Consider the following 25,403-nt stretch of genomic DNA (forward strand, 5'->3'; position numbering starts at 1 on the left):
AATAATCAGAATAGAGCACTAAAGCTTGCAGTGTGAATGAAGCCTATAATAGGCATGCTCTAACACCGTTTTGATGGAGACATATGTTGCTAAAGCTAGCTGCCTGCTATACCTAGATGAATTGGTGCTAATTTAGTGGGGATGCTTTTGGTTTTATTTGAGTTTGTTTCAAGTTGCTCCAAACATGAGTATTGTGTTAAAGGTGAGGAGCAAGCATATAAATGGTAAATGAACTTGAGCTTGTATAGTGCTTTTCTAGTCTTCTGACTACTTAACACTAGAACAACCGGCATTCTATCACTACTAGAAAGGCCATAGCGGTCATTTTGAGTGTTTACAAATTATTTGCATATCATTTCAATAATTAATATCAAATATAACAATAAATGGATCTGTAATGTTGTGAAAGGTATAATAAACTTCAGGACACAAACATTAAATTCTAATGAATTTGAATAGTTTATCGACATCCACAGGAACAGCAGCCAGCGTTTTTTGCGAATGGGAATGATCTCTGTATCATTCTCAGGTTCAATCTCAGAGCCAGTGTCAGATGAAGTTTCGAGAGACCAGGAGACATCACTTTCCGTATCCGAACCTGCACCTCCATCAGACTCTGCCTCATCAAGGCTCTGGAGCATGGCTAAAGCCTCTGTGGCAGCAATCCTCCTCCTTCCTGACATTTCGTTCTATTCGGTTCTAAATCAGATCCTAATTTACTCTATTCTGCCTTTTCAATGTTGATTAATTCAAATGTATGTCTCCTATTCTTTCTATATGGTTTTAGGCGGGTAAGCTTTCTTTCCTCCTTGGCTCGAGCGTTACAAACAATAGTTGCTAGGCAACAGCGATGCGCACCTTCAAGTAGTGGTGGGCGATATAACGATTTCAGATCGTGAAGGATTTTAACTTGCTGACGATCTGCCAAAGCAGAGAGATCGTAGAACCGGGCTAATGTGTTTATTTTATCATTCTGCAGTTTATTCTCCGACACAGACTCGTCTCCTCCTTTTTTGCTCCGCAGCGGTGAAAACGAAACTTAAAAGTAAAGTCCGCAAAAACAACTCCATCTCGATTATATGCAACTGTTCTGATATTTTTCCAAACCGACACGCCGTGAGCAACAGTTAACTTATATATATATATATATAGTGTGCACAGTTAAGATTAGCCTACATCTCAGGTAGCGACACGGAGAGACGTTAACAGTCAGAGACAGACAGACAGAGCGGAGCTCAGACAGTCAGTGGCGATATTGGCTAACCCTAATGTTTAAAATGTTGCTGTTGGTGTTTTCTGCTCTCTCTCAGTTTTTAAAAGTTACTTATCAAGCTTCTCCACCCGAAGCTCACCTGCTGTGATAACTGAATTCATAGGGATTACACTAAACGACGTTACAAAGCAGCAGGGAGGTGAGAGTGAGTAACCATGGTGACTGTCTGTCTGTCAATCAACAATGTCCCGCCCCCTCTATGAATTAAACTCTTCTGTCAGTAAAACTTACTTTGATCATGTGTCACAGAATGAATGAACACATTCTGTATTATGTTTGATTATATATAAACAAAACTAAAGTTAGTCCAATGATGTCATAAAAACAACAAAGGCTGCAGAGCCGATATGAAGCTTCAGCTGTAGGAACTCTGCAGGGCTAAAATAGAACAGAAACACAAGAACTTGAAGTCTACATGTTTTTAAATGAATGCATCACTGCGTGAAAATGTTCCTGATGAACATAAAAAGAGGACACATAACTAAATCATAATTTCAAAGTGGTGAGGAAAACCTTCAAATTGTGCATAAATGTTGATCAAATTGAGGGAAAGACATTTCTGTTGCTAAAGATGTTCTGGGTGAGAGACCTCCAGACCTCCTACAAAGATGTTTTTCAAATAGATTAAACTTGTCAGTGCCGTTTTTGTGCATTTAAAAACATTATACAGGTAAATGAGTTTGGTTGAACTGTTCAGCAACTTACAAATTTGTCTAAAGAACAGTATGAAAAAAATCGTGATAAAATCGTGATTTTGCCCAAAAAAAATCGTGATATGATATTTTTCCCATATCGACCATCTCTACCTTCAAGAGCGGGAAAAAGTAACGAATACTGAAATGATACACTGGCTATAATGCATGCAGTCAATATGACCACTATGGATACTCAAAACTCTTTTGTGTTTTGTGTTTTTGATAAAATAACAATGCTAAAATAACAATGCTAAAAATAAAATACAGACACATTTAGGAAAAGTCATGGTCCTGTAGTTACATGGGTTTTATTTTAAGTAAGTTATTACATTGAAAAATTAAAAAACAGTCAAAATGACTGCCTTGGTCTTTCTAGTGTTAAAGTGCTTTTACACCGCAGGTCACTCCTATAGAGTGACTGGGCATGGCTGCTATGAAAAGTGACCATCAGATGTAACTAATTCTATTCATACACATATACACCGCCGACAAAGCAGCGGGAGGAATTTTTGGACTTATTGCTATTATGAATTGTTTACCTGTTTATACATCACACCTTATTTATAACATCATAGCATATTGAAAAATGTATATGCACATTTTTCCCATGATGTTGGGCAGACGTACTCTACATTCAAAACTATAAACGTCTTTATGGACAATAAGGACACAAAAGGACATGATGCATCGTTCTGTATTGAGCTGAGTTTATGCTGCTGACTTTATTTTATATGTGAGGAAAATGAGTAAAGAAAGAGGAGATGAGGAGAAGGCTTACAAATGAGAGAAGTCTTAAAAATGTAACCAAACAGAGAGAGGAAGAGACTGATTGGACAACGGATTTGAAAGAAAACTCCTTCCAACAGGAAGAGCTGTGTAGACTCAACTTGCTGTGTAGACCCCAATAAAGTCATTATTGTCTGCCATTGGAAGAACAATGGAACTTGTCTCGCTCTGCATTGCCTCTCCTCAGGGTTCCACCCACACATTCAAAGTATATCTAATATCTATCCATCCATCTCTGTTCTAATCAGGAAAGATTAGTAAATGATTCACAGATACATACATTTACTTTACATGTGTGATAGTGAATTATTGTCAGAAGATTGTGGCTTGAACTCTACAGGGAGATATGGTGATCGAAGAATGAATGCACAGAGGCAGGCTGTGGGCCAGAGGATGTTTGTGGGCGGAAAGAAGGAAAATGGCCAAAAACTTGTTGATTTACTGAAACTGCTCGGACCATGCCTGTTCTCTGGAATAAGTGTTGCACAACCACATTCAAAATCCAGAGAGATAATTGCAACATTTTGATGAATAGATGATTACAGTTGAATGTCATGAAAATGAAGTCCAGAGCGGTTATGAGAACTGAAATGAAACATCCAGCACTGACAGAAACCTTGTATTTCATAATAACACTCACAGAAGTACTGGCAATAAAACCTGAAAAAAAAAAACCTGTGATGGTGTTTAACTCCTTTCTTACACAACAACTTTTGCCTTTTTTTCAGTAGCTGTTTCTCAACTATTCTCCAACACACAATGCTGTATAAAAAAGGCATTATCCATGTGCAAAGGTAAGCTAAGATAAACTAGGCTAAAGCTGCTAAATCTCCATTCTTTACCCTGTAACACGAGTGTTATTAATCTTTTTATTTTACCCTCAGAAGATTCTCTCAACCTATTACGACGAGATATATGTATACGAGTCAAATTACATGCTGTAATGTTAGAGCCTCAGAATCTTTTAACGCATTTTATTTCTGAGATACACAAGCAGACATTTTTTGTGTTCTCCCTAACTCCCAGTGTTTATGAATTCTCTTTTTCCTCTGGGGCATGTTAGCAATACTGATGCTCCAGCTGTGTCAACTAATGGATTCATCATCTTCCATATTAAGTTCTTTGGCATCACTGTCACGGGACATTTCAGGACCTCAAACAAAGAACACCACACTCTGTAACATTTTGTTTTGTTTAGCAGGAAGTTATGAAAAATATTTTACTAAACGACCAAAAAATGATACAAGGATTTCAATAGAAAAGTGACCGCCGCCTCTGGTCTCACTCTGTCAGGAATCGTTCAGAACAAAAAGCGGATGATGCATTTTTTTCTCAAGAAGAGTTAAGAACAGCATACTGTAGCCCAATCCTCTGGTTATTTGGGGTGTGTTTTTCTTGGACAAATTTAATCGACATTCCTCATATGGTCATCTTTTCTTGTAGGAGTTCATGATCACTCAAATCTCAATTACTGTAAAGAAAAATGCTATATTATCAAAGGTCAAAAGATGAGGTTCAAGATAAGAAGAAAAAAGGTTATTCACCAAAAAGGTCAACGGTTATATTGACTTCCTTTAACTGATTTGGAATAAAAGTCTTGACATTAAAAATGTCAGGAAATGTGCACAGTTTAAAGCTATAACTTAATAATTGTGATTAGATGCTGACAAGATAACCGTCTGCGTTAGGATTGCACTGAAAGCTTGGCCCAAGAAAACACAGGGACAGCTGAGGCCAAGGCTGTTACGCATATAACTAACTGTGCAGGTTGATAAGATACAGAGCAAATATCAGCCTGCTTCTGAATATTGTGTCATAGTGAAAGTTAGACTTGTATCATTCCCAAGATGACAGTGTGTCCAGATAAAGAAAACCACTCTCCAGGAAAGTGATTTATGACATAAGACTCAGCCACAGGGCTAAAGTTAAAAACATGTGCTGCCAGTAAACCACACACCCACGGGGTTGGCCTACTTCTCAGGAAACGCTCTCGTTGTAGTAATTGTCGTATAACGACAATGCTTATACAAGCAGTTATAGATAAGGAAGAGGATCTTGCTTAGTAGTTGCTGATATAAGTCATTGTTAATGTCTTTACTTAAAACCCATTCACTATAGCCATAATTAAAATAGTGATTCTAAATAGAGCATATTTAATTAATACTGCAGATCAAGAGGGTAAATGAAAACTATAACAAAACAACACAGAGCCAAGATATTTCAGTGTATGGACAATCATACCATTTTTGACAACGTTATCTGTTGCAATTGTCACAAAATTTGACATCTTCACATTTCTTGTTTTTAGGCTCCCTTGATTTAAAGCTCAACAGCATTTTAATGGACCTAGCTATTAAACTTGTCTTATTATATGCTAATTATTATCATTGTGGAAAATAAACAATTTATATTATTATCTTCCAATAAAGCTGTGTAATAAGGCAAGGTAAGCAAAGTGTGATAAACCATGTATTTACACAATATTAGGATTTTCAACATCATTTTCATATTTTGTATTTCTAGGCTTTCCCTTTTTGTAGTGTTGGCGAAGTAGACCGTTCTACAAATGAAGGACATAACCCCGTTTCCTATTGAGGCTATCTAATATAAATAATGTTTAATTCATACTGTATACCAGGGGTGGGCAACTGGCGGCCCGGGGGCCACATGCGGCCCCTCATCAACCCTCAACGTGGCCCTCAGGTTAATTTTTTACACATCAATTAATTGGAAACATGAAGAAAACATGATGAAATCTGCCATGAAATCATGAAAACCAGAAATATGTCCATCATAATATTTGATCACTGGTATATGTTGAGTTAATTTGAGACATAATTGACTGTAATCGTTTAATTTGGCAGTGAGAATTAAATGAATGTGGCCCTTGCTGTCACCAAAGTTGCCCATCCCAGCTGTATACAGTCTCTGGTCGAATGAGGTTTTTCGAAATAGTAACGGCCCCTTTAAGAAAAGTCACATGATGGTCACATGATGCGGAAGTGGAGTGAATTGTTTCAGCGTTGTTGTGTTTACATCAACAGCTTCTCGTTTGCGTGCCGCATGCGAGCATAGAGAATAAATGAGTGGAGATAAAGACAAACGTTATTGTTATTCCTTCAGATTTAAATTCTTAATCCCACTCGAATGCTTCAAAGTGAGTTACTTTCTTTGTTACGGCGGGTACCGCGCGAAGACGAGGTAGGATTTATTGTTTAATACAAAATTCCTGAACAAACACGCTGCTTGTTTAGCTGTATAACCTGGCAATAAGCAGAAATAAGACGCATTTCATCTTTTCAAACCTTTCGAATCTACTTTAAGTTGTGCTTCGATTCAAACATTTATTTCACGTCCTTTTCAGAAACAGCATTTGGTGAAAACTCTGCAGTGTTTGGATGAAGTGACCATGAAGCAGGACAGTGGTGCTGCAAACGTCCCTGCATGCTTCATATCAACCCATGAAGGGTTCCTGGGAAGCATCAAAAACTTAATCAAAGACTTTGTGGTGACAGAGATTGACATCAGTGGACAGTGTGTTAACATAGAAACACAGCCGCCAGCCTGTGCCTCCTCTCACAAATACAATGAAACCAGTGCAAAGCGCTGGGAAAACAAACACTCAGTCTCACAGGACAATGACGATGATGCTGATTATGGTGCAGATGTCACCATTCCCAGTCCGTGCAGCTTTGATCTAAGTGTGATTTTAGGTCAGGCGGTCAGTGAAGAGCTCGAGCAGTTTGTGTTGACTCTCAAAGATGAAAACACAACCAAACAAGAGCTGTCTCTGGGATACTTCTCCGACAAACACCACAGAGCCAACGTCCACCGGGCGGTCAGACACCGCTTCCCTTTCCTCATGACCGTCACCATCCAGCCGGAGATCAGGGTGAGGGAAGACCCGGACTACAGGGAGCTCTCCCAGCTCGTCACCGAAGACGAAGCGGAGGACTTCTTCAGGTTCATCGACGCCAAAGTGAGGGGCTCGTCTTACACGTTTGGACCTGATGACAACAAGGAGCACAGGACGACGGTGCACCACTTCCTGAGCAGAAGGTTCGGGAAGCTGGTGGAGGCGAAGAGCTTCAACGACCAGGGGACTACAGCGATCACCGTCAGGCTGAGAGAGCAAGGGAGGCCGAAGAAGAGGACAACTGAGGACCGAAAGGAAGAGGAGGTTTATACTGGTATGAAGTAGAATTGACTTATAAATAAATCTAAGCACACACAAGATGCTGCAGTTGAAGAGAAATATTTCAGATAAGGAATACTTCAAATTGCTCTGATGTCTTTGTGTGTGTCTCCTCCAGCTTTCACTCTGTGTAAGGAGAACCTGGAAACTCTGGAGGCTATAAGCTACATGGCTGCAGCTCTTGGGGTCCTGCCGTCAGATTTCACCTACGCCGGGATCAAAGACAAGAGAGCCATCACGTACCAGTCCATGGTGGTCAAAAAGGTCTCGCCTCAACGGTACTTCTTGTTTTCTTTCTGATTGATTTGGGAACCTTTTTTTTTTTTTCTTCCCCTATTCCAAAATCCGGAGACATCCTAACATGCGTATTTATTTCACTGACCCATCACTAGGTTAAAAGAGAAGGCGGCAGAGTTCGAGAAGAGAGGCATGCGTCTGTCCCAGATCATCTCGGTCGGCGAGCCTCTCAGGCTCGGGCGGCTGCAGGGGAACCACTTTGACCTGGTGGTCCGAGACCTGAGAGCGCACGGGGCCAGCGACACGCACTCCTCTGGTGCAAACACACACACTCGCCTGGCAGCCCTGATAAAAGAAGCGGTGGAGAACGTGAAGGTATTTATATTCTTTTGACCCTTGCGACATGAAACATTGAACACTTGTTTACTTTCATTGTCACATGCGTGCCTTTACTCGAGAGCTGAAATATAAAACAGTTTTGTCTTTTCCAACATCACAACTGAAGGTTTTTTGCACCAGCACAATAAGTATTCTACAAGGTTTTATTCATGTTAACAAAAATGCTATCCTTTTTTCTCTTCATTTCTGTCTTTCAGAAGTGAAAAGTCCACTTACAGTATTCAGCCTTTAAGCCCACTGTGGGGTGTCAGTAGCGTGTGGTTGATTTTCTGTACCAGTGAAGAACATTAACAACTCATCAGTTGGATCTTTAAATTGTGGATGCTTGCTGTTTCTGTGTCACTGCTGCTCAGTCTTACCTGACGTATGTAAGTGATGAAACAAGTCACTCATGTTCTCTTTTGTTCTTTGCAGGCCAGAGGTTTTGTCAACTACTACGGTCCACAGAGGTTTGGGGCCGTGCAGAGTGTTCAGTCTGACTGTGTAGGGCTGGCTTTACTCAAAGAGGACATGGTAAGTCTAGTAGACAGCCATTATGTACATGATGACCATGACGTTCACGCGGTGTGAATTTCTGGATCCGATGTCGATATTAGGGAGAGAAAAAATCAGATACAGATAAGTTGTCCGATACCTTTCTTAGATCTATCTTGGATCTGTAGAGATAGATATAGAGATACACATGTATTGTGTTGATCCCTAAAATGCAGTTATCCAACACTTGTGGAAAAGATAAATAATGAAGACAAGATTGTAAAGTAACTGCACATGTACGTTTATATGCGCTCGACACTATGCAGGGTGATAATGCTTGTTGTAATCCTTATAGCGCCCTCTGCTGGTGAAAGAGAACTGCTATTGAAATGCAATGATACTAAAATGAAATGCTGTTTGACTGGTGAATAAAGCTCGTAATATCAGCGCATATCTGCGATAAATGTAGCTGATACCGATAGTCACAGATGTGCTAATATCGGCCGACATTATCGGCTGGCTGATTTATCGGTAAGGCTCTCGTGTGGTGCTGTTGGATAATGTTGAATGTATGTTATGTGTTAGGTCGGGGCTGTTCGTCTGTTCTTCACTCCTGAGGAAGGCGGGGATGATCCTCAGAGTCAGGCTAAGAGACACTTCCTGCAAACAGGTGAGAGCGACTGACTGTTTCACACTGACTGTTTCTTATTTCCCCTCGAAATGATCAACGATGATATAAGATGAAAGCTGATTACCAGGACCTGTGAGTTAAAGAGCCCATATTCTGCCCTTTTTGGGGTTGGTATATTTAATCTATGTACCTACTTTTGTACGTTCACAATAGTTAAGTCTGAAAAAAGTGTCTGTTTTCATGTACTGCTCCTCCTTGCTCCCTCTACGCTCTGAGTCTGTCAGCTGCACTCTGTTGAGCCCACACTGTTAGACCCCACGTGGGCCAAGTCTGCTCTGATTGGTCTGCCGATCCGCTCTGTCGTTATTGGTCAGTTGCTCAGCACGCGTCTCGGAAATTTCAACGAGCCAATGGACTTAGATCAGTGATCTCACACTGACAATTCGGCAAGTCGGACTGACAAATTTTTTTCGAGGGGGGCTAGAACCGAGCATTACATGCAGCTAATGCTACAGCTAACAGGAGGACGTAGGAGAAGCCGCGTTTCCGCGGACTTTGAATTTTTGCACATAGATGTGACTAAACATGCACAGGACACTTGGAAAACACACTAAAGAGCATATAAAACCAGAAAAAGCATAATATGGGACCTTTAAGGTGTCCAGTTCTGACAGCAATTGCTCAAATGAAATCATTTCCTTTACTCTGAATCTGTGTACCCCTCTCTTTTCTTTGCGCTTCTCTGTACCAGGTAACGCTAAGGAGTGTTTGGCATTGATGCCCTTATCAAAGGCCAGGGAGCGACTGATGCTCCGTGCCCTGAACCGCTACGGTACAGGTCCAGATGGTTGTGCCCAGGCTTGGCTCAGCCTGCCCCACAGCACCAGAGTCTTCTACCCACACGCCTACTGCAGCAGGTCAGCACAAATGCACACTGACGCTTTATGATAATGGCTATGCAATATTCAACAAACTCACCAAGTTTGAACCAAACCATAATGTACTTCTGACTTGATTTCAAGATGCTTCATTTGGAAATGGTTCCTTGTTGAACGCTTTACTTTAAATAACAGAGATTGCTGTGCTCATCTTTTGTGTTTGTGTTTGTCAGAGTGTGGAACGAGGCGGTGGCACACAGGCTAACCACTCTGGGCCACAGTGTCAGGAGAGGAGACCTGGTGTGGTTCCAGCAAGGACAAAAGAAGCTGGAGGACACAGGAGAAACCAGCTCCCCTCAGGTAAGAGAGGCCAAAGTTGTTGTTGCTCTGTTTGTCTCAATCGTCTCTTTCCGTGTCTTCCTCTTTCTCCGTCAACACAGTCACTACCAATGGTTTTCACCAATACGTCGGTTTCTGCTCTAGGTTTCCGCCAGTGGAAACATTTTTTTGACACTGGTGCCAAATGTTTCAGAGTGTTTGCTCATGGTGGATTCATTTTGGGTTTGACTAAATATCATAACACGGCTGTGGCTCAGTTGGTAGAGTAGGTGCGTCCTTGGGCAAGACACCTAACCCTGAATTGCTCCTGCTGCTTCCTATGAATGGGATTAGTTACTTCTGATAGACACTTCAGTGTTTCCCCTAGGTTTACAGCGTTGGGGGGGGTTGGGGGGGGTTGGGGGGGGGGGCAAGCTGACATGCCGACACGGCGACACGACGACACAAACACTTGAAGGAATCTTGGTGTTCATTTGAGTAGTCAGAAGACTAGAAAACCTCAAATTCCATTTACCATTCACTTTCCTTAACTCTCAGTTTAAACTCTTTATATAAACTGTGAATATTGGGGTGCTGAATGCAGTGGTGGGGGAAAGGAGGACAACAGATCTTAGACTCTATTATGTGATGTGTTGGTTTCTGTTCTGGATCATATGTAAACTGTTTGGAAGTGATGTGCTAAGATGAAGTCTATTTATTTGTTTTGTTTGTATAAGTGTATTGTGTTGTCAGGGCTGTGTTACCTCTTGAAGTGTTATGATTAGGGGGATGGTTCATGCCATTGGTGCTGTTGTTTGACATTTGATTAATAAAATATTCATTCATTCCTTAATTGTAACTCCAACTTCTTATTATTTATATATTGGGCTTATTTCTCTAACATCCTGTCATTTTTGTTTTTGCAGATCCATGTGGTGACAGATCAAGAGGAGCAAGAGGGAGTTTACACACTGGGACAGGTATGTAGTCCAAAAGTCTTTGAGACACGGTAATAAAATGTGGCTGTCTTTTGCTTTTCTCACACTAGTTTCTTTTTCTGTAAGGTGTTGCTTCCGATGCCAGGAAACACTGTCAAGTATCCAGAAAACTCCATGGGGTCCTGGTTCCAGGAGAGACTGGCCAGCGACGGACTGGGCGACTGTCGCTTCAGAGTCGGTAGCCTCAAGCTGAATCTGCCTGGATGCTACCGCCCCCTGCTGGCCTGCCCGCGAAACCTCCGCTACAAGCTGAATCGACCAGGCTGTGAGGAAGGAGGAGTCGGAGGAGAAGTTTCAGGAGGTAGCAGGAGAAATGACGGGCAGCGCAATGGTACACCAGTAGAAGGGAAGGAGGACTCGCTCACTCTGACCTTAAACTTTGACCTTGACTCATCCTGCTACGCGACTATCTGCCTCCGAGAGATCATGAAGTGTGACCCCTAGAGGTCGAGGGACATTGTTACTGCTGTATTTCTACAAACTATTATTCTTAGTGGTAAATACCTTTTTTGTAATCCAATATTGTGACATATTATCAGTCTGTTTTTTTTTTTTTTGGTTTGTTGTTAAAATAATGAGCAAAGGAACTAAAAAAAAGAATAATGAGCAATTAATGAATGTGAACAAATCTAAGTGTAACACCGCGTGAACAACATTTGTGTTTTGTGCCCTGAATTAAAAGGATTTCACCCAACATAATTTTTCTTTCAATGAAGTTAATAGATATCAGTGTCCTCTACTTCCAATCCTTTTTACATTATTTTGAAAAACAGGAGCCTTCTTCACAAAGCCTCCTAGATAGTAAGAGTTGCTCCTAGTGACAAATTTCTAAGAAAAATCGTAGAATCATGACGTTATCATCCTTAAAGTAAGAGTGAACTAGATCCTTGTAAAAATGGAAGTTATTCACAAAGCTTCTTAGCCCTTAAGAGAGCTTCTCAAACTGAGGAAGAAATCAGAGAAATGTTCTCCAAACTACAGGATGAATTTTTTTATTGAATCATAATTGGGCCGAACAGACAGAAATTATTTATGCAGACATTTCAATCTATCTATGATCTATGAGTGCAAAGTGTAGTGTCCCAGTGCAGTGAGGGGTTCTCTCCCTCCACACCGCTGTATGGAACTGTGCCAGTTTTACCGGCACTCTAATTACGGGGAGGTGCCATGCGCACCGTTATATACAGGTGTAGCCATACCTGAGTCTCTTCTCTCTCCATCCGTTTCCCCTCGTGGTGGAGGATCCCTGTGGCGTGGCGGGGCCCTTTGTTTGGTGTGGTAAGCCATTCATGCGGTGTGGTTAGGCTGTTTTTGCTGCATAATAATTTAAACAAGAGTTCCACATGTAAGTATTGTACTGCCCACTAGATGGAGACAACATACAATGATTGCCTACATTGCAAGGATTGCAGAGCCTCCACTTCAATACTTTGAACTTCTGGAGCTTAAACTTGATTGAGGGGGAAGTTTGTTTTGCAGCCAGCTAAAAACATTACACATATAGAACACATAAAAACACACGTCATCAATACCTGTACATCAAGGTCAACAGGATGCCTGGACTCTTTCTAAACATGCATGTCATTAAAACCACTGTCAGTCATCAGTATGACTGTCAAACTATCATCTACAGAATCACTAGAAGTAAGGGGTTTGTTAGCCTGAATAAATACAATAAAATGATCCTGTTGTATGTTGCTGTTGGTCATTTAAATGTCTTCTGCTTAAACTTGGATAGTTGAGTATTTAGTCTTCTTTAATATATATATATATATATATATATATATATATATTTTGTGTATTTCTTTATGAATTTGTATGTGTGTGCATGTGTGTGTGTGTGTGTGTGTGTGTGCAGATGGGAGACACTGGGGTAGGTTTTGAACTATGGCATTTCTGTGCAAAAAAAAACAATATAGAAAGTTTGGATAAAAAAAAAACAACTTGCATACAGTAGTTGTATGAATGTGAAGTAGAATGTTCAATATCTTTGCTATTTTACATGATTAGCCTCGGCCTTATAGCATGACATTGAGTTCCATATCTCGTAGAAAACAGCACCTGTTCCACATGACCGAAAGGCAAATTACTTTGTCACTATCTTAATCTAAATCTTAATCCAGCGTGCCAGTTCATGCAATCCACATGTGAAAAAATGTCCTCCATCAGCAGTAGCAGCAGATCTTATATATAAACACAATGAAGCAGAGAAATGTCATGATCGATTCCCAACCTGTATTCAAATTGAGCTACCATTGTCTGTAAGTGAATGATACATTTGGATGATAATAATCAAATACAGCAGCACATTAAATCCCCCTCATAAATAATTGAGAGCAGATATACCTCTGGGATATTTTTAATACCTGTTACTATAAGAAATATGAAATATGGACTGTCTATGTGCGTGTTTTGGTTGGAGGTTGGTTCTAACACGCAGCCTGTCACGGCACTGTGTGATAAACTACCTGCCTGTGAGCTAAACTCTCTGCCAAAGACACACATTAGCAGTAATGAGTTTCTTCACCGCTTCACCAAGAGTTTGGTTACAAAATGACACACTATCCATCGTTGGGAAGAGTGCATTATTGAAATCCTCGCCGTAGCATTTGTAGATTTAATCCTATACTGTGTGTTGACAGTTTTAATGCTTCGTGCCTCAGGTGTCAAACTTAATCCTGGCAGATGAATTCTTCTTTTGTTTTTTTTACACTCAGAACAGGAGTCGTGTGCAGGGTGAATCCTACTCCACCCCAGGGTGTCAAAAAGGCTGAATAGTTGAGTTTAGAACTCTCTATAGTGTCATTACATAACCTTCTCTGTATAGATGTGCATACAAAATCAAGATCGAGTTAAGCTTCCTGCGTCACTTCTATGTAGCTTGTACCTACACAGACGCCTACAGTACATAAGCCTGATTTGTACCTTTTCAAAAATGTGACAACGTGTTGAAATGACACAGACTGTAAGCCCTGTGATTTTCCGCTATAGCTAGCATCATATTTCCTGCATTTACATCATTACATGTATTGCAGACCTTTTCAAAAGGCTTAATCGGAGGAGTTTTGCAGAGCTACGCAGACGCACCAACGCACATGTATGTAGTGCTCACAGCAGCGTAGGACACTGTGGCTTAGCTATGACGTAGGTTTGACTCAGGAGTATAAATCAGGCTTGAGGCTAGCTTTGTCCGCCCATTTCCGGTCATTATGCTAAGCTAATTGACCACTTTCTTACCATAACCACATTTCCATAAAACATCAAATTATTAAAGGTCCTTCATCGTTTTCATTGTTAGACAGTTCCCATGTAAAAAAAAAAAACTCCCAAACATTGTTCTTTGATCACTTGACTTAACAAATCTGCATTAATTTAAACCTAAAAATGTCCCATCTACTTCTATGGTGGTCGAAATCTAAATTTACAAAGTAAAGCCAATGTTGCATCTGAGTCTCACAACCCTGCACAAGTTTTACACACCCATAAGTAGTTTAAAATTCCTCCAGCTGTACACGTTACCTGTGTGCATTGCATTGTGGGTAAACCTAGCTAAACCAATGCTGTTCAATACAATACTCCTGTAAAAAAAATCCTGCCTTAATCTAAAGTAATGAAACGTTTAGCATATGTTTATACTTTCATCGAGATGTTTTAAAATCTATTTTCCACCACAGTAAGGGTGGACTAAATAACAAACACTAGCTGTAACTTTATCCTGCAAAACATTATTATTTTTTTTTTTAAGATTTATTTTTGGGCTTTTTGTGCCTTTTGATGGCGAGATAGGACAGTGGATAGAGTCGGAAATCATGGAGAGAGAGAGTAGGGAACGACATGCGAGAAAGGAGCCGCAGGTGGAATTCGAACCTGAGCCGCCCGCTTGGAGGACCACTGCCCCACCAGCGCCCCAAATCCTGCAAAACATTTGAATGGAAACACAAACCGCAACCTGCAAAGTGGTCGTATACTTTCCTCTTTCTGCAAAAAACTAAAAAATGTACCCGTTTACTTGCCATTTCTGGCTTATGAAAAGCAAAGGAATTAATGTAAGACCAATTTAATATACTATTTCAGTACACTTTCAAGAGCATTGGCCAGTATAATTGCTCTAATTCAACATTATAGAGATAAAAGAACAGGGTTATATGTTACATGATTCATCTACGCATGCAGGAGTAGATGAGTGACCTCCCCATCCTCGGGCTGAATCCAATTTCATCCGTCTGTAGATAAATGTTGACCCACTTCAGCAGCAAAGATGACAATGTTACTACACGTCTCATAGCTGGAAAAAAAAGCAGAGCAAAGACTCGAGAGGAAAGTCAGAGTTTATGAAAGACATTTACCATGGACGCAGAGTAATGTAGTGCTTCTCCTAATAAAGAGAGATGGAGGAAGAGGAAGAAGCCAGAGGTTATGAAAGACATTAACAATGGAACAAGGGAGCATATAGCTTTCTCTGGCCAAGTGCCATTGTTTTATTCCCCCAGCCCTTTAAGGTCCTGAAAACACATTTTTTCAATCAGCTTCTCAATATGAGCTACAGAGGGAAATATTCTGCTAAAGTTTGGGTGTTTCACATAAGAATGTTACTTCTTTTTTTTGTTCTTTCACTACTTTTAAAGTAAGGAGGGCTCTGTTAAAAAAATCTGGTGTCATGTACTTTACCACAAACACAACAGAAATACCAGTAGATTCTTACATTTGCAAGCACAGTGGGTTGAAGTTGACCAAATAGTGCCCACAACCAGAGGCGTGTCCAGACTTTTTTGCCTGGGGTGGCCCAACTTATGCACTGACTTTTGCAGGGGTGGCCTGAAGTGTGATGTATTAACCCTTTCTAACTTCACCAATCATATCTAGTTTATTTATAATTTAAAGAACAAACAAAAGAAAATATGCTACATTGATATGAAAACTTCTAACAGCCCTCTGCAAAAAAAACCCTCATAGTTGGTTTTAACATAAGTCCTGCCTGTGAGAGGGCACATAGCCAATCACAGCTTAGGATCTTTGGGGTGGCAAATCAGATTTCTAATGGGACCCATGCCACCCATGGCTCCCCCACTGCTATTTAAAAGATTTTGAAGGTGAAACTCTTTGAAAAACATTGTTTAAGTGTCAATTTTTCAAGAGTTGCTCTGAAAACTTGATCTTTGTATATTTACTTCTCATATTGAACGCTATAAAGACAATGGAAACCAAGCTGTGAGAGGGCATTACGTTATTGATTTATGTAGAAGAAAATACACTTGTGTAAAAAAAGACTCTAAAAAATGATGATTATTTGACTTGTTCAATTTAATACTGTACATTTTAAAGCTTGTCGCTCCTACTTTAACTTCAGTAAAGACACCCTGAGGACATCATTCTGTGTGTGTAGGTAAGTTTATGTCATATTTTTGACACCATTCAACTTACATAACTTTAACTTTAAATCAAATAATAAAAAATATAGTTTTTATTTAATTTGCTCCAATGTGCAAATCAGCTGTATGGTAAATGTGTTAATACTGTGAATCTGAGAGGCTGTTTGCATTCATCACAGTGGCAACTTCTTCTTGTAAATAACAGACATCACACATTCACGAGTTCTCCTCACATTTACGTCAAGCACTAACCACTACGCTACTGTTTCATGCATTTTAACAATGTTGTGTTAAATTGGCACTGATGAATACGCCAAGTGATTATCTTTTATTTTCCCATCAATTTAGGTTTTGATGTTACACAATGAAGCAATCCATAATTCACGTCAAGAGCATTAAAGGTAAAGTAACAAGCCTGTTTTGAAGATGAATACATATATTTGTATTAAAATGTAATTGATCAAAGTAGAAATGAAGTATTTGTACTAGTTACTTCCCTCTGCAGAGTAATATAAGTGCAGATAACAACAGCTAGCTGCACATGTAATTGGAAGGAGCTAAGGAAGGAAAAGATTGAGGAAAGAAATAAAGGAAATGAAAAAAAAAGCAGAGAGACTGATTCACTTATAACCGTCATTTGCTGCTGTGTACATCGATATGTTCAGGTTTGATCAGCCTCTTCAGAGCTCATGGTAATGAAAACACTTCAAACGACACACAGCTCCTCGTTCATGATTAGACATATAAACATCCCAGCGACCTTTGACCTCTCTGTCCTCCAGACAGTTGATTGGCAGGCTTGATTTCACTGTGTTTTTCCTACAGCAGATGCTGATATGAGACCGTTCATGTGGGAATTTCTTGAAAAACGAACATGCACGTGTGTTTGTGAGCATGTCTGTGCCTGTGCAAGGAAAAGCCAAAAAAAAAAAAAAAAGTGTTTTTTCTGGGCCCCTGTCAGCCCTGTTTCTGCAGGATCCACGGCCAAGTGTAGCCCAGACGTGACAGTGTGTGTACACAGAAAAAGGTGGCTGAGCACGGTGAGGACAGGTTGAAGGGAAGCATGGAGAACTAATCCCACTGTTTGGAACTTCTTTTCACAGAGTGAATGCAAATATCTTCTGTTTAGTCATTATTATCTTCAGAGCACCTACTCCTACATTGCAGATTTTTACTCAAGCTTTTATTTTCAAATGGCTTTTTGAATGAATTCTGGTACTGTGATTGCAATAATTGATGCTTAAAATGTGCAAAAAGTTTGAAACAAGTACATTTGTAAATACACTGTCGCTGCATACAGTAGACTTATGCACGCTCCCTTGGCAACATATTATGCATTCTTGGAAAGACTTTGAATCTAAATCTTGAATTATGGCTGGACACATGAGCCATGTACAGGACTTTACCTCTGACCTTTTCATTCAGGGACAGCATCATTCCAAAACAAAAACCAGCAGACCTCTGAGCTGCCCAGAGGCTGCTCTGTCACCCACTTAGTGCGCCCGAGTCCATGTCCCACATTGTGAGAGGCCTGCATGTGTCAGATCCCCTGACCTAATAACTGCAGCTGAGCTATTGACTAGTGGAAAAATAAAACAAACAATGCTGTGTCAAATGAGATTGATTAACAGATAAAGTTATGCTGTAGTGCTTTCTACATAATGTAAAGCAGTGTTATCTATAGAGCAAATAGGAAGCATTTACAGTTGAATGAGATGTATTGATGGTGATATCCATTCAGTCAAATTGAGGGATTGGAGTTTCTGAATTAATATTTAACGTTTTAAAAAAAGCAGCAGATGTTTAAAGCGACTGATGCCAGCGTCAGAAAACAGCAGTTGCACTTGAACGCCCCGAGGAGAGAGTGTGTCTAACTGTGTGAAAAACAGGCTGTGATCTCAGATAACCTTCCCTGGAAATTTCATGATCGAGGATAAGACACCAAAACTTGAAAAGTTCAAGTCCTGTGCTTGAGCCAAATAACATTTAAGAATATCCTAAAATGTTGTATCTGTAATTATGATATAAAACACTCAGAATGAACATGGCTGTCGACTTTTGGATCCAAACTATTTTGTCCAGTCAGTGGGAAAGCTTAATTTCCTGCCCTGTTTGTGACCCAACGAACAACCAGACTTTGAACACGCTCAGGCACAACACTGGGGGGACTCGTGGTAAACTGCCTGCACATGAGCCTGTAATTGGTTTCTCGCTATAGCTGGGACATTTTTCTCACACTGTAAAAGGGAAGAAAATAAAACTGTTAAACCTCTGACAGGGTACAGTGAGCACTCTGTGCCAGAGTGGAGGAATCTGTCAACTGGCTGCAAAGCACAGGGAAGTGGAGGAAAGCTCATTATTTTTAATAGCTTCTCTGCACCAGTTAAGAAAGAGAGAGACAGACAGGGAGAGAGAGAGAGAGAGAGAGAGAGAGAGAGACCATGTCACAACAAGAGCAACAATATAACCACTGTGAATCCAAGCATGCACATCAATGCTGCAATCATTTCTAACTGACACACTTTAAAGCATGCTATAAACACTAAATGAATCATATTTAAGACTTCTTGCAAGTAATTGTTTCAATGTTGAGTTAAAGGAAAGGTCTGGCTAAAGCACAGCGGCCGGTTAACAGGATCGACACAACTTTAATTCCTCTACATTTAGAGTCAGGAAACGATTTGCTAATTTAGCTTAATTGATTGAAACAGCGGGAAAAACCTAGCAGTTATCTGTGTAAAGTTAATTTAATCTGTAAACTAGCTGTGGCTTTTATGACTTACGTCCTATTAGTCCTTAGCCAAGACCAGTAACTTCCTGATGTGTTCTCTGGTTGCCTAGCAATCCCATGGATTCAGGAAGTCACTGCACCTGGTCCAATGAACTTTAAGTAGCCTGTAGATAGATCTTTTTGTGTGCGTCTGGTTTTGCTTATTGTATGTAGTGTGTATGAATTTGTGCCTTACCACGTCTGTATCTCTGTTAGCTGTTAGCTATAGCTAGCATGAACACCAGAGGAGAGTTCCGTGTTGGTGTAGGAGCTTAGCATCCGATTCACCAATTCTGCTCTGTCCTTTTTTTCCAATCCATTGTCATTTACCTCTCCTCAGAAAGGGGTTTTAAGTTGATTAATAAAGCCCTGGGGTACCTTTTTTTCTGTTCTTTTGCTGTAATATTTTTTCGCTCACAGTGACACTTTTCTCCTCAAATTTCACGACCACAGCGAATGTAAATATAATCCCCCCCGTCAACATGGTTCTTATTGACATCGTTTACAAGGTTAAGTTATGTTGTGTTTGGACACACCGTTTCTTTATGCACATCTTTGATCAGAGTTAGCTTAACTTAGCATAAAGACTTGATCGCCGATGCAGAAGTGCTGACATGGCTACTTCATTATTTTAGCTAATAAGAGTTTTTGGTTTGCAGCCATGAATTTTGTAAGGAAAGAAAAAAGCTAGTTTCAAACTATCCTTTACCTTCAAGTAACACCTACACTAAAACATGCAGGCATTAAGTGAACCCCCCCCCGGAAGTGAAGTGGCCTGTATCCCTTCCTCTCCATCAACCTTTCTCTTTTCCATCAGTCAGTGGTCCTGCTGGTTTTAAACGTCCTATAATTACTTTGTTGGCGAAATCCCAGCTGTGTGTGTGTTTGTGTATTTGCAAACTGCGTCTGTGTGTATGTGTTCATAGACTGATAGGAATGTAAATGGGAGGCAGGCCGCTTTGGAGCAGCTGCACTGGTGCGTCCGTCGGGTTTGGTGCCCGAGGAGGAGAGAGAGAGAGAGATAGAGAGAGAGAGAGAGCGAGCAAGCTGTCCTCATGGTGATTGATGGAGCAGCTTCCTGTCCTGGTTGAGGTTATTGAAGAGCACTGAGGGACCATCGTTATTTCGTGATGCTCCTAAATATTCCACTCCACAACATCCACCCACCCGCTCTCCCTAATTTTTTCACTTTCCCAGTCCTTCACCCTCCTCTTGACAAAGCCCACTGCCCCGTTTCCCCCCATCTTCCTCTTGTTTATCTATATGGCACATATTGCACTGTACATACACTGCCAGCTGATATCTCCAGACACCATATTATCTGCACAATATCTCACAACCAGCCATGTTTAGACCATTACATAATATGTGGTGGAAAGTAAAAGCCCCATTTATCACATATGTAGGCAAACAGAGAAATTATAGCAGGATAAAATTGGATATGGCACACACTTAATATCATTATTCTCCCTCTCTGTATACACAAACAGTCAGGCGTCAGGCCTATGGACCATACATCTCTCCTGTGTTTGTCCACTCCCTTTTTTTTTACTCAAGTTTTATTCTCTGTTCTTTTTCTCTTTTCTTCTTGCATATTTAAAAAAAAAATCTAATGCTCCATATCTACACTGCCACAAACGCTTGAAGAAATACAGAAACACTTATCAGCATTCTTAGTTAGGAGATTGAAACCATGTGCCTTTATGCTAAATATGAAGATATGGCCAGAAGGCTGTTAACTTCACTATGGATAAAGCATGAAAGAAGGATGTTACATAGGGGTATATATATATTTAACAGAGCAGAGAGAGGACGTCAGCACATTGCTTATAACCTTATTCAACTGCATTACCTCAGGTATCATTCCACTGAATGACACAATGTATTATTAAAAGCCAACCTTCTATCTCCCCCTCTTAGAACCAAGCACCGAACCTGGGGGGACAGAGCCTTCTCCATAGCTGCCCCCCTCCCTCTGGAACTCACTCCCCACACACATTCAACACTGCACCGACCCTCCTACTTTCAAATCACTTATCAAAACTCACCTCTTTAAAAAAGCTTTTAATGTATGATTGTGATGTATTTTCTGTAGTTCACCTTTATGTTGTTATCTTTATTATTGTTATCTTTATGATTTGTTTTATAATACTGCGATGTCCGTTAGTCTGTCCTTCTGTGCTATTCTTTATGTTTTAACCATTGTAAAGTGTCTTTGAGTTTTGAAGAAAGCGCTTATAAATAAAATGCATTATTATTATTATTATTATCATTATTATCATATTTAATTTTAAAAAACAAACATGGCAACAGAAAGTCAGCAACCACTTTGAAGACGCTTTAACTTCCCCTGGTAGTCACCTTCGCTGAACAGCTTTATCGATGTTTATTGTGGTCTGTCCAGTTGCTTTATCAAAACTCTCTCACCTCAGCCTAATCTACTTCTGACTTTCTTTTCTTAACCTGTTTACATGTGTGCGTTGCTTTATATGCTAAAGGAAAGGTTGGTAATCCTCAGGGTTGAGTGGTTACAAGTAACGGTGGCAGTGGTCGTTTGAGATGAGCTTTATTTTCCATCCTCTGGTAGACGTGCACTGTACCTCATGGAGGCATTTGATTGGTACTTTCAAATCGGACCTCACGGTAGTGATAGGTTGGAGTTTTCACTCACATAAGGTGACTTATTGATTTGTTGTCAGTGTGTAAAGACCATTTTAACAGTTATACACATAGTAGACACTGGATAAAATCACAAACTCTACCTTAATTCCTCCTATTTTAAAGGTACTAATGCACATTCAAGTGGATAAAGAGGTAGCTGTGCTGAATTTGCCAACTTACCCCATGTGAGTTCACTTGAGTGGTGTCAGATTAGAGCAAAAATATTTATGGTTGCAGTGTTTGTTCTTTTTTGGTTCTGTTTTGCAGCAAGTACATTCAATCTCATATATCTGAATTTTAAAGAAGCACATGAATTGACCAAAGGGATGGGTGTTTGTAAGCACTTATGCTTGCAACCAGTAAATGCCTAAATTGCATGATTATGTAACATATTTTTTGAAAAAATGTAATCTACACATAAAAGACCACAAGTGTTTTTTGTTAACGTGTGCAGACTGTTACTGAGCGTTACTTGGTTGCTCTGTGAACCGCAAGGACACTAACCGCTGGTCAGAGTAGAGACAGAGAGAGAGAGAGAGAGAGAGAGAGAGAGAGAGAGAGAGGACAAAAAAAAACAAACGGGTTGAGAAGCAAGAACACAAAGTACAGAGTTTGCAACAGCTCATTGTCTAATTAAATTTAGTATGAGGGGAATTTGCCAAGAATAGAGCCATTGTTTGGGGGCATCTGGAAAAACCTGACATGCATCTGTGTGTGTGGTTCTTTTAAAAATCTGTTGTTCAGCAGAGGAAATGGATTTGGTTCAATAAGGAGAAGAAAAATAGAGGAAGAGAAGAATCTTTCATCATAAGTGAACATGAAACCACTGAATTGGTGGAATTCTGTTGAGTAGAAACAACTGAGTATAACAGATGAGATGTTACGCGGTTTAGGCCACACAGGGAGGGACAGATATGAACATTGCTTTTTGTAGATGTTCAAAATGATAAAACATAACCACTCTAATTCACAATCATACCATGACTGATCTAAAACACCCTTTCCCTCCATCGCTGAACTCTCTTATCAAGCTTGTTGCTATGATTTGAGTAAATACAGAGGCTCAATGGACCGCCATGGCCTCTTTTGTTTTTCTCTGACATGGTTCTTTGGAGCAGCACAAAGCCTGCATGTCTCACTGATCTCCTATGGGAGTTCAACACATTCAGAGAGAGACATGAGAACATCCGTCACAGCCAATTTATCCCAAATGGATTCATCAACAAAGTCAACCTGTCAAAAGAAGTCTCATTTGAGGGCGAGAAGAGGACGTTGTGTCCTCTGTAGACTGGATGTTTGAGACCTAAAGAAGGTTAATTTATTTAGCCTGGTAAATAATCATGATAGCTGCTGATAAGAAAAGCTTTTGCTCGTTAAATAGTTAACTTAAGGATGACTATCGGTCTGGCTAAGTAGGTGAGCTGGTGGGTTTTGCTAACCAGTGTCCGGAGAGCACCTGATTTTTGTATCTAAATTATTTTTATTTTCCAGTAGTAGTAGTGTGTTTGCAGGCCTTGGTTGTACACAGATAAACTGTCCATGTGGGGAGTCGAATACACAGACAAGTATTTCAGCCCCCCTCTCTCTTAATAGAGCAGCTAATAATACCCATTAAGATGTTGTTTCTCAAAACCATTTCCATTTTTGCTTTTCAAATTTTTGGTCGAACTGTAAACAATGTCATCGAATAGAAACAAAAGTCTTGGCCAAAAGTCCTTCATCGCCAACTGCTGGATTCACCATGTCTTGTTTCTCCAATACCATTTAGTTTCTTAATTGCTGTATAAAAAAGCCAGATACTGTATGTCTTAAGGAATGTGTTTTTCAGATGTTTGATAGGTTCAACAAAATGGTCCAGACAGAATCTCTAGAAAACTTCTGCTGGAACAAAATAATATTTTGTATGAAATCCCTCGAGAATTAACCACCCTGGTGCCTGTGCTGATCCCTAAACATGCAGCATCACAATTAGGTCAAACTTATTTTTTTTATATAGCAACACATTTCAATTTCCAATGATCCATTATGGCTCTGGGTTCTCTTGTACAAGAGCCACTCTCGAGGTTGACTTATGTGATTAGTGAATTGTCTAAATAAGTATTTGGATGGATTGCCATGATATTTGGTACAGCTGCTTTCCTTCAGGATGAATTATTTTTTAACTTCATGACCCTCTCAAATATCATAAAGTGTTTTCATCAGGTCAGATTAATTTTATTTCGTTTTAATGACACCTTGTCTGGCAACATTTCTACATGTTGCTCATTAGAATGCTAACACCTAAAAACCAAGATGGTCACAGTGAGAAGTATGACAACAAAAACATCAGCAAGTCATCAGCGTAACATTGTATCAGTGAAAGTGTTAAACCTGCTGTCATTGGCTTTTGACTGTAAGGACTGCTGAGTCTATGTCCATGCTTTGTGAAAAAATATATGTAGCATGAAGCTATAACTGCTGAATAATCTAAGAAATTAATCTGGCTATTATTGCAGATCATTGTCCATCCTTTGTAGAAAATGTGATTTTCTATCTTTCACACATGCCATGCATTTAATATCTGAATGTTTATTTAGGTTTACAAAACACTTACAATGGACCAGGGTGTGAAATTCAGCCTTTTCCCAAAGCACTGATCAATTGTAGGACTATAAATGCCGTTTGCATGGCAGTGGAAAAAGCTACTCATATTTTGTGAGCCTGGCCAGGCTTTCAGGAATGACTCAGGACTGCAGCTCAGATATGTTGTGAAGTCTGAGTGATTTATTGAAATAAGGGCTGGGTGGATGTAGACCTATTTGATTTCCTTCAGGAATCATCTCCTTTATGCAAGTTTTCTTTAACGCACCATCTGTCAGAGCAGATTGGGGTCAGATTTGCGGTAAAAAATATTCAGGATTTGCAGGACATACAAGTAGATTCTGACATGAATGCATTTGAACATCTGTGAGGGGACAAACTTTATGACACATTTTTTTGACTTCACACTTGGGCTATTGCATCAACCTTTCTTGTTGCTCCTCTGGGAGCAAAGGCAGAGGAAGAGAGGGAGGGAAATTACCCTACTTGGGTATATTTAGACTCAATGGTTAAAGAAACATTATCTAAACGATAATGCTGATAAGGGTTGGAAAAAGCAAACAGTGTGCTTATGGGCAATTACGTAACTGGACTCTTTAATTCTGCTCCCCAGCTAAGAGCTGAATTGGGATTAGTGGTGCTGATGGCCTCTTAGGGACCAAAAAAAATCAAGAAAAAAGGTGGTTTCACCGAACTTCCTCTCCGATTCCCTTCATAAACATAGTTTTTGTCAAAACTGTGAAGTTAACTTTTCCCTTCAATTCCTATTTTCAACTCTAGTTACTCACATTTTTCCTAGCACGAGATTTTCATTGTTTTCATTCGCTCTGTATTTGTCTTTTCTATTTTTGCCTCACCCCTCTGCTCAGCAAGTGACTTAATAGACTTTGAACGGCTTTTTCAGGAAAGCCAGACCTCTGTGGTTTGGAGAGCATGTGATGGTCAGGCAGGCTGGGTTTGAGGTGTTGTCACACGGCTGTGTTATGGGACTAACAAAGTGGAAATTATGACTCCACAAAGACATCCAAGACAAAATGTTTGACTTAATCACGAGTCCACAAAGGGGCTCAGATGTCAAATGACCAAACTCAAACAGATGTAGTCCTTTTCATGTGGATATCGTGTATCAAGTGATCCGG

The 25,403-nt window shown here is 40.0% G+C and overlaps 1 protein-coding gene across 1 annotated transcript; it reads left to right on the forward strand.

Annotated features, from left to right (window-relative positions):
• Nucleotides 1-5,756: 5,756 nt before the first annotated feature.
• pus7l (pseudouridine synthase 7 like) lies at nt 5,757-11,581 on the forward strand. Its single transcript, XM_061029944.1, has 10 exons — nt 5,757-5,955; nt 6,119-6,944; nt 7,068-7,227; nt 7,342-7,561; nt 8,000-8,098; nt 8,645-8,729; nt 9,442-9,607; nt 9,802-9,928; nt 10,813-10,866; nt 10,951-11,581. Exons 1-10 carry the CDS (start codon nt 5,902-5,904, stop codon nt 11,326-11,328), a joined length of 2,169 nt encoding a protein of 722 aa, XP_060885927.1. The 5' UTR covers nt 5,757-5,901; the 3' UTR covers nt 11,329-11,581.
• The last annotated feature ends 13,822 nt before the right edge of the window (nt 11,582-25,403 follow it).

Source organism: Labrus mixtus, chromosome 22 (assembly GCF_963584025.1).
Source record: "Labrus mixtus chromosome 22, fLabMix1.1, whole genome shotgun sequence".
Classification (NCBI taxonomy): Eukaryota; Metazoa; Chordata; class Actinopteri; order Labriformes; family Labridae; genus Labrus; species Labrus mixtus.